This window comes from Squalius cephalus (genome assembly GCF_949319135.1).
Source record: "Squalius cephalus genome assembly, chromosome: 16".
In the NCBI taxonomy this organism is placed as follows: Eukaryota; Metazoa; Chordata; class Actinopteri; order Cypriniformes; family Leuciscidae; genus Squalius; species Squalius cephalus.
In genome coordinates, this window is record NC_137137.1 from 19,073,617 (window position 1) to 19,084,078 (window position 10,462).

Consider the following 10,462-nt stretch of genomic DNA (forward strand, 5'->3'; position numbering starts at 1 on the left):
TATGCCTCACAGACTTGAGACATAGGCTATAGATAGCTTGAAATATCTACTTTAAAGCAGAACAATTCAAAACGAAAGAAAACAGACTGCGCTGCTTATAGGCCTAATTCGTATGAAATGTGCATTTCTCTCTGGCGCTGCGAAGATCGCGATTCGACAACTTCATCTTATAGCCGACACTGACATAAAAATGTTTTATTAGTAAACAATTAAAGTGTATCCTGCTATATTTTACATATTTGCCTGTTCCTTTCAAAACACTAACAGTGGGGTTTTTGACTGTTTTTTTTTTTTTTTTTTTTTTTTTTTTGCAGAGCTGCGGACAAATTCTTTCGACACACACACAATAGCCTACACTGTAAGAAATGATTCTGTGGTCATGTAGATTTGAATTAATGTTTTTGGTTAAAATGTATTCAATATAATTGTGTTATTGATTTTGAGGCAAATATTTAATTAAATTTCAAATAAAAATGTTTGGAATAAAATCTACCCATTGTAGTTAAATAAAACTTAAGCATTATATTTATCTAATCCCAAATTGAGAGAATATTGAGTGAATTCAAATCAATGCAATCAGGCTAATTTTAATTGAAAAGCACTTCCTGTCAAAGTGCGCCTTTTTTAAAAAAAAATGCAGCAGGCTACCTAGCCACAAGACATTTGAAGAGAGTAGGCTACAGACAGTGAATATTCGTCTTCTTCCACATTGCTCATCTTGCTAAATTTAACTGATTGACTAAGGTAAGAAAACTTCTTTTGTTATCACTGGGCTAGTAAGAAGAATGCATGTAACGTTAGTGGTATATTACAATATAAAATGAGTTATCACAGAAAAAGAGACTCAGCAGCAACACAAAGTTGGCTTCAGTTGGAAGGCTATATATTAATGTAGCAGTGTGATTTTGTTGCGCTATAATATGAACACAGCATTATACATTTTGGAAGAATTCTTATGTATCGAAGTCAAACTTTTATTTTGAAGGATGTGGGTTAGCATTTCCACTATGGTTCCTAGGTCCTTTGCGTGTTAATATCGTATCCTCAGTTTGTTTTTATGAAATTGTAATAAAAATAAGTACATTGTGTTTAATTTTAAGGTTCCATAAAGAGAAATATTTGGGGTTATCGCTGGAAGAGCATCTTATATTTCAGACGGCACTTGACTCACTTCCGTTGGCTTTACTTCCCGTGTGTGGAGCTCGTCTTCCCGAGGCAGGTAACGTAACTTCTCTGTGTTGTTTCACTGTTTTGTTTGTTTCAACTTGCAAATGTGAAGGTAACTTAGCTAAATCCACGTGAAGTCAGTCTATTAACAGTGTTACGTTTTAGAGCCTCAATTTTATTTATTTTCATGCATAAATCTGTTAATTTTATTGTGGTAATGTCCGTCCATAGCGGCTAGCACTTAAGTTAGTTAGCTAACGTAACTTTAGCAGGAGGGGAGGACGCTTAACATGGCACAAACTCTCTCATTTTACAGCTAAACCGTACACTAAAAGTTTCTGAAAACATTTTAGGAACAGAATACTATTTCATATCTGATTTGGAAAAAGTACATTTTGATGCTAATTTTATTTGTTATTTGGTGATTTGATTTCATTGTGTATTAGTACGTTTTGAAATTTTGTTTTAGCCTATTTTCATTTTGGGCCTAAGGTTTTGGCCATTTGGCACGTTGTTGGGTGTGGAAGGTTACTAATGTGATTGCTTTATCTGTAAATTAAATTAATGATAATTTTTTCAGAATTTCTTTGATCTGAATATTTTTTGGTAATGCATCGTGTAGGTCTTAAATTTACATCTTTATGGTCTTAAAATGTCTTAAAAAGGTCTTAAATTTGACTTATTGTAACCTGCATGAACCCTGTACAAAAACATCAAAATAGAGAAGAAAACAAAACAAAGAATAATTTGACACCAAGGCCTGTGAGAAAATAAAATCTAATAAAATAGATTTATAAGCTATGAAAACAATAATGAATTTTCTAGTAATGTGTTTTATACTAAGACAATAACAATTTCTTGTTGCAGGACACTGAGAACTTGGAGGAACTTGAACAGGTCATAATGGCCATTACTGTGACCCCAAAGCCTGGACCTTCTACAAGCAACAGCCCAAAGAACATTGGGATCGTCATAGAGGGCATGGAAGTGATCACAGGACTTGGAGATATTGCAAGGGCTTGCTCTGTCCTCCTTGGCTTGACCTACGCGCTGAATGTCGATTATCCCAGACAGCTGAAGTACACCTTTGAGGTGTTCCAAAAACTTTTCTTGAAACTGGATGATTCAAAGCTTTCAAACAAAGTCCAGTCCCTCAAGAGCAAACTTCAGGCTTGAAATGAGACCGTATTGCAGTGCAGACTTTTGTGCTACACAATGTCCATCTTCTACAGAGCTTGAGAATTGCACATTTGAAAGTGCTACGTTTGTAAGTTGGCACTGATTTGTCCCACGAATCTCGTGACATTTCAATTGTTGTAAGTTCAAAGTACAAATGAACTTTTATGCACTTTTATAATTTATGCTTTGGCACATGCCATTATGGAGTATTTTTCTTAAAAATCTTTATTGCTCTTCTTTTTTTTTTAAATAGTTGAAGTCAGCATTCTGTCCTTTTCAAATGTCTGGTTTGAAATGCAAGATCCAACTTCTGGCTTGAAATGAGACTGGTTGCAGTGTACAATGATGTGCTACAGTGTGTTGAAAGCACAAAAGTTAATTGTTAATAAAATTCTTATTTGAGTATTTGAGTTCTGTACTTTCTGGGTATTGAGAAATGAGTATTTAGATTTAATTCATTGCATTGATTGAATTCGAATCAATGTGCAGATTAATGTAGATGATAATTACGCAATTATGATATGTAGAATTAAATTAATTTTTATTAGTACTATTTACACATTAGGGAGTTTATCTTTTTCAAATCAACTCAATATTTTTGTTTAGGTTTTAATTAATTTATATAATTAATCTATTCAAATCTACTCATATTAAATGGATAACTATTAAGGGTCTCATTTAATTAATATTTACTCAATTCCAAACCTTGTGAAATTTAATTAATAATATTGCTTGTAATCTGTTGCCTCATTTTTATTGAGTAGATATGGTGTATCTTTTCTTACAGTGTACACTCTGCGCTTATGTTTTAAAAACATAATTTAACATATATAACAATTTTTAAATAGCCCACTTAAAGTGTTTATTACAAGTAAATGACTAAATGCTAAAAATTAATAAATTTTAATGAACTAACATGCGTTGCATTTACAATTCTGTGAAAACAGGGGGTGCACCCCCAGCACCCCCACTTCCCGCGTCCCTGACTGTGCTAGATTTAAGGGCATTTTACGGGAACGAGAAGCTGTGTAGAGCTAAAGCACACAGAAGCTCAAGCGGATGCCGTGGTAACGAACGATGCCCGCTATAGTGAAAACATCTGCATCTTTATTGTTTAGGCTATTACAAACGAGAGCTAAAAACCTAACAAAAAAAAGATTTTTTCTATATTTTCGCTTGGTAGTATTTTATTTTATTAATAAGGTCAATACAAACAGGCAGGGCAATGTGCCAAATCATACCCAGGCCACCGGGATTTCACTTTTCCCGGCTGCTCACGATGGCCGGTCCGAGAGACTGCCTTATAATTTAGTAGCCTACACGTAGACAAGCCTAATAATAAAAGTTATGGCACTTCGGGTGAAAAATGTTGTCCTGTGTTCCGTCTTTTAAACTTCTCCTCAAACGTGCATGCAGTGTAAATAAAGCAGTTACATCAATGAAATGAAGTTAGTCCACGGCCACACCCCCGTGCTAATGGTACCGCCCACGGCGCAAATTACAAGACGAAAAATGGAAAAATAGAAAATCGGTTAGATTTCATTTATTCAGTTTGTTTCTGAAGTCACAATTTAGCAAAAGTAAAATTTAAAAAGGGGAGAAAAAGGCAAATATCCATTGATAATGTAGGCTAACTGGAAAAACAAGAAAAATAAATGTCTGGTTTCAATTTTTCATTTTTGCATTTGCATTGTATGGTATGAAAACTGAATTGTGAAGCGTTACACGGACCGACACGGACCACACCCACACAGGTGAAAGTCAAAAAGAAAACGAAAGAGAACACGTCGTGAGGAAGAATATTTCACTGTCTAACAGCTTCAATAGACGATAATTGTAGACGAGGCTACAATAGACGTTTGTCAAAGAACATTGTAGAAGTAGGCTACACTGTTTGTCTGAACGATTTGCATCGACTTGGGATCGTGTTAAGAAGGGACAAACGCGTGCAATATTTTTTTACAGAGATTAATTTAAAGAATGCTCAAGCTTGCGTATCTGCTGTCATGCTTGACTGTTGTCAATGCAGGTAAGTTAATTTAATGCTCCTATCACCTTATTTTGCAACATTGACGTAAGCTGTTTTCTGTTAATGTGTGAGAAGAGTAAAACTATTTGTGCTACAAACAAGTGTGTTTATAATTAGGACAATACATATGGTAAGAAATACCAGTTTGCAATATCAAACAGCAAAACGAGCTGTTGTAGGCTACAGCTAAAAAGAACTGAAAGTGGATGACACCACATACATGGCCGCCACGCCCGATCTTAAAAATAAGGTAAATAGCCTACTACTTTTTGTTTCATTAAAAAAGTAAAGAAAACACACTTGATGTCGATGGTAACAAATGGTTTTGAGTGTTTGTGTCTAAACCTATACGACATGCACAAACATGAGGGTGCGTATCATTATTGTGATGTTTAGCCACCTAACATTTGTTTACAGTAGGATGGCAATCATTTGTTGCTATTTCATTGTAATTTTTTTTTACATTTATTTTAAAATGTCTTTTTTTGAAAGTCATACAAGTTTGGAGGGTGAGTAAATGTAAACAGTTTAATTTTGGGTGACCAATTTTTCATATTTTTTTCTTTTTGTGACATAGGCCTACGTAAACAATTGTTAATACGTGTGAAATTATCTATTCATATGTTAATTGTAAAATTGCACAATGGCCGTCTGCTGCTTGTATGTATGTATAGGCCTATGTGTGTGTGTGTGTGTGTGTGTGTGTGTGTGTGTGTGTGTGTGTGTGTATGTGATATATATTGTTAACAGAGTTGAAGTATCATTGCATAAACTCAACTCTGTCTTGGCTTGGACTTTGACTCAAATTAGCTGATGATTCTTTCATCCATTATCATACTGCATCCAAATCTTTTCTCTCAATCTCTTGATTCATCTTGCCTATTTTTGCTTCTCTGTTTCACTGTTCCACATCAAGTATGGTTCAGTACAAGATTCTTAACAGAGGAACCTTACTTCTTGATTGTTTTATTGTGGATGACAACTTTTCTAATTAACTTAGCAATTTATAATGTAATATTTATCACATGTATATTGTTGTAATTTACTTTGAGGTTTATTTTCTTGCAAGAAAAGGTCAGCAGTCATAGTGTCACACAGAGTGACAGTGAGGGGAGGTCACACACATCTTAAAGATAAAATTTGTTCCACAATATTCATTTATAATGCCAGAGCCCAGAGGAAGATAAGTCTGGACTGGAATGTATAGTCATATGTTATGGTCTAATTTGACTAATCTGTAATATTTCTCGTCCTTGTGTACACAGGTTCTCACTCACTGATGGCTTTGGCAACATATATAGTTGGACAGACACCATTTCCTGAGTTCAGTGCTGTGGTGATGTTGGATGATATGCAAATAGGATATTATGACTCAACCACATGGAAACCTGTCTATCGTACTAACAATGATTCAAAATACTATAATGAAGAGCAAAAGGATGCTGGTGTTGTATTTCAAGACATGTATTATGGCATGAAAACTAGGGATTTGTATGTTAAGAAACACCTCAATCTCACAGATGGTGAGAACTAAAGCCTACATTATAAGCATTAACACATACTTAATTTAATAACAGATGTACTGTAGCCAGAGGTGTAAAGTCCAGGGGTCAGAAAGTAAAAGTCCTGCCATATGTTTATTCCACCCACCTCAGCCAGCTGATTTCACTAATTAGTTCTAGCCTATCTCCTGGCTGAAAAACTGTGCTAATTAGCAAATCCAGGTGATTGGAACAAAATACAGAGGAGGACTTTTACTTTCTGAACCTGGACTTTACACCTCTGACTGTAGCTTCTATGTGTTTTAATTATTTTATTAAAACTTTTGATGTAAGACCGTAAAAGGGTAATCCAAAAAGTGCAAAATATTCATTTTCAGTTTACTACATTTTATATTGTGTCAGAGTGAGGACTAATTAAAAAAATAGATATTTTATTTGAAGGTGTACATGTTCATCAGACACTTGCTGGATGTGAACTGTTGAATGATGATAAACCAGGTCCACTTCATTTCTGGGATGCTTTTGATGGACAATGTTTGGAGGAGTACACTATTTACCTGGAACAAAACGATATCCATGTGAAAAAGCCATGGATTATATCATGGGACCAAGTAAAACGGCTTCGTGTACAGTTTCTATATGAAAATGTTTATCATCCTATTTGCATTAAAGTTTTGCGAAGGTACCTGCATTTGGAAAAGAACAATGTGATGAGAAAAGGTGAGAGAATCAACCTGATTAACTTCAGTATAATTAAGATAGAAAAAAAAGTTTAATAAACAAATATGACCCAGACAGCAGTACTGACAGAAAATGTGTGCCTCTGAATGCGTTGTGAAACATGAGAATCATAAATAAATAACAACAGTAACACTTCTCATTATTCTCTGTAGTGAAACCCAGAGTCAGACTCATGAGGAAGAAACTCCCAGACTCTCAAGGGCTTCAGATCAGCTGTCTGGCCACTGGCTTTTACCCCCGTCACATTAACCTGACCCTGTTCAGAGACGATCAGCCTGTGGATGATGACCAGATCACAGGAGGACAGATTCTGCCCAACGGAGACAGAACTTACCAGATGAGGAAGAGTTTAGTGATCAGCGATGAAGAACTACGTGAAGGACATAAATACAACTGTACAATGAAGCACCTCAATCTGGACAACAAACTGAACATTATATTTGGTAAATAAAAATGCCCAAACCAGCAAGCAAACAAACTAAATGCCCTTTTTGATTTCAACTACACAGATTTAATAAAAATAGAATCTATTTCAGTACATATCTTTAGCTTTAGTATTTATTTTCTTGTATTTGTTTTTATTCACCACAATTTCAGATACAGATAAATATGACCCAGGAGGATCCGTCATTCTGTCTGTAGTTATCAGTGTGCTGGTGTTAATGTGTGTGGCTGTTCTCATAACTGCACTCATATGGAGGAAGAGACGTGCTGCTGGTAAATGTTCTATGGTCCAGTTCACTACGTTTGATGCTCAATTCGAAAATGAAACCAAATATCATGTTCCTTTAGAAGAGGCTCTTTCAATGTTTACCATTTACAGTTTTGTGATTGTGACTTTTTATTCTGGTTTATTTCATCTTATTCAGGACGAGGCTCTGAGACGTCACAGAATAAATACTCCCCTACTCCATGTGAGTATACTATGTTTTAAATGAAGTCAGCAATATGTTCATTTTAAGTTTAATTTTGGAAAATGTCTAGAAATTGAACCAAATTAATGTTTTATTGATTTCAGCCACCACGCAAGATGAAAACTGAGTCTATGTAATGCATTAAATTAAAAAATCAAGATAACACATGGGAAAATTAGCATTTCGGGGAGGTTCCAAGATTCGTCGGAAAAAAGGAAAAGTGCTGGAAAGAAGGCTGGAAAGTCCAACCAAAGTGTAAATGCTAACACTGCTAGCAAAACTAGCAGCAGCACTCAGATGGCCGAAACCTTTATGAAGATCCCTTCCAGTGATCTGATTACAGACAACTTGCATGATTCCAAAGCAACATAGCATTGAGCATTGTAGACAGACACACAGCGGTCATCCTCGCACAGATCTCAGAACTTTTCTGTGATAAAAAATGCTAAAAATTTTAATTTGAAATTGGATTTTTTTTTTTTTTTTTTTTGTATTGTAGTGAACTGGCAAAAATTAGGAAAATTGGTGAGGATAAAATTTGAGGTAAAATTTCCATCTTCTAAAAAAGTAGAGGAAATTTCTGAAATGGACAAAACAGAACTTACTGAGCAGAAACTTAAATTAGAGGAAATTTACAAAAGAATGGCTTGAAGAGGGCGAGAAGAGCTCTGCCTATTTTTTAGACTTGAGAGGCATGCAAGCCAAAAATAATTATATTGAGCAATTGAATATTAATGGTGATATTAGGACCCCAAAATCATTGCAAATTTTCGTTGAGTTTTATAGTTATCTTTACACCTCAAATTTTTGTCAACAATCTATGTTTTCTGGAGTCCTTGCCCAACATAAAGCATCTTAGCATAGAGGATTCTAATATGCGAAGCCCCTCTCAGATTAGAAGAAATTATTGATGCCATAAATTATTTGAAAAATAAGTCTCCAGGAATGGATGGTATAACTGCTGAATTTTATAAAGCATTTAGAAAGACCGTAGCTCCTTTTTTGTTCAAAGTTTTTATGGAGAGCCTTGGAAGAGCTTTGCTTCCTCCAACCCTGATGTGTCAAGGACTTATCACCCTCAAAACCAAATAAAGACCCCATTTTAATTGATAGTTGGCAGCCAAATATGTTGCTAAACAATGATTATAAAATAATTGCTTTTATCAAAAAGACGGAAATGTGTTTTAAACAATCTGATTTGTTTAAAAAAGAAAAAAAGGTGAATCTTCAATAATATAGGCTACGTTTGGTTTTGGACATTTTACATAGATCTCTAATGATTGTTTTGGACTATAAAGATTTCGAGTCCTTTGGAAAGACCTTTAAAGGGAATTAAAAGGAATCAATACCGAAGTGATAAGTCAGTTAGCCGATGACACTGCCTTGTTTCTGAAGGATGTCTCTCGAGTAGCTATTGCATTAGAAACTCATAAGCCCTTTTCCAAAGCCTCAGGTCTTTATAATATCAATTAATGTGAGCTGCGTCCAGTTGGCGACTGCTTGGAGTCCTCAATTTGTAACATTTATGTAAGAGAAAGCATCACCCAAAAAGGTGCCTTATTATAATAAGGGCCACCTCTTATTATAATAAGAGGTGGCCCTCCAATTTTTGCCTCAAAAGACATGCAAAGTTGAATCATTTGTTTCTGAGAGATCTGTCACTCAAGGGAAGAGTTCTTCTCACTAAACCAGAAGGCATTGCTCGCTTATCATTTACTGCTCAGTCACTTTATGTTGACAAACACACATGTAAATTAATTGACAGAATATGTGAATTTGAATGAAAAAACAAAGTTCACTACTAAGAAATCAGTAATATTAAATTCATATGCTAAAGTTACATTTTATAGACTTTAGCTCTCTGAACAATGCTTTTAAAATAAACTGGCTTAAACAGTATTTTCAAAACCCATGGTCTGTTTGGAATATAATCCCTCTGTATATTTACTCTCATTTAGGTGGCAAAGAATTTCTTTTAATGTGCAATTATAAAATTGAAAAACTTCAAATTAAACTCTCTAAATTCTGTCAACAAGCACTTGCTGCTTGGAGTCTCAATTATTAATTTATGCTTACTCAATTACATACATACTTACTTATATACATGCATACATGCTCTCTGTTGGTTTCTTTCTTTTTTTCCCCCCTTTTCTCTTTTTTTGTAATTTCTATTGTATTGTGAAACATGTATGTTCTTCTTATATAATATGGAAGTTACTCATGCTGTTTGTTGATAATAAAGCATAAAAAAATAGCATTTGCTTGGATGTAATTTGGGTTGTTATGAAAATGACCATTAAACGATGAAGCCACAAAGGATGTATCACAGGTAACAAATGTTTAACAGTTATAAAATGTTTTTAAAGAATAATATCACTATTTGTTTTCTTTTCTTGCTGGTCAAAAGGAGATTTGTGTTTTATCCAAGCTCTTCTCACTCGCAACTTCAAGGCATCTGATATTGTCACATGTCCAAGAAGAAAAATGTGCATCCTTATACAAATGCCCAAAGTGCCCATAATGTGACATATTACTTTCAAAGAGAACCCTTTGCCATCAATAGACTGACGCAAAGGACATGGAAATTTGTGCCAGAAAAAAAGGGAAGATCATTTGATCATAATGACATATTTTGGAGAAAGATTTTCAGTTTGACTGTGTAAGCTTAAACTGAAATGGCCACTCATGCATTAAAAAAATACTGCCTGAAGAAGCATTATGCAATCTAATGTGTGACATGCCAGAGTTCAGATTTATCTTTTGAATGGTTGAATTCAGAATAGCATACTAGCATTATATGCTTAAGGCATTGCAGAAATAGTAGTAAAACATTTCACACTTGAACAAATTTCAACTGGTCGATAAGAGAGTCCCATGCTTTAAAGCAGTTGTTATTATTCCAGTGCCAGAAAAGCAGAATATCAGGTTCT

General features: G+C 34.6%; 1 protein-coding gene and 1 long non-coding RNA gene across 2 annotated transcripts; both read left to right on the top strand.

Moving 5' to 3' along the window:
- Positions 1-618: 618 nt before the first annotated feature.
- LOC307173330 lies at positions 619-2,585 on the top strand. The gene is made up of 3 exons (XR_013823830.1): positions 619-744; positions 1,101-1,219; positions 2,035-2,585. It is a non-coding gene; the product is annotated as an uncharacterized lncRNA (long non-coding RNA).
- A 1,509-nt stretch (positions 2,586-4,094) lies between these two features.
- LOC307173538 (DLA class I histocompatibility antigen, A9/A9 alpha chain-like) lies at positions 4,095-9,894 on the top strand. The gene is made up of 7 exons (XM_079896722.1): positions 4,095-4,375; positions 5,641-5,898; positions 6,319-6,597; positions 6,771-7,061; positions 7,216-7,335; positions 7,488-7,532; positions 7,637-9,894. The coding sequence occupies exons 1-7, from the start codon at positions 4,327-4,329 to the stop codon at positions 7,657-7,659; spliced, it is 1,065 nt and encodes a 354-aa protein (XP_079752848.1). The 5' UTR covers positions 4,095-4,326; the 3' UTR covers positions 7,660-9,894.
- The last annotated feature ends 568 nt before the right edge of the window (positions 9,895-10,462 follow it).

Excerpts from the sequence above, each read along its gene's own strand:
- LOC307173538 (XM_079896722.1), top strand. The coding sequence starts at position 4,327 with ATGCTCAAGCTTGCGTATCTGCTGTCATGCTTGACTGTTGTCAATGCA. Across the intron at positions 7,062-7,215 it reads CAAACTGAACATTATATTTG|ATACAGATAAATATGACCCA; the intron begins GTAAATAAAAAT and ends CCACAATTTCAG. Across the intron at positions 7,533-7,636 it reads TAAATACTCCCCTACTCCAT|CCACCACGCAAGATGAAAAC; the intron begins GTGAGTATACTA and ends TATTGATTTCAG.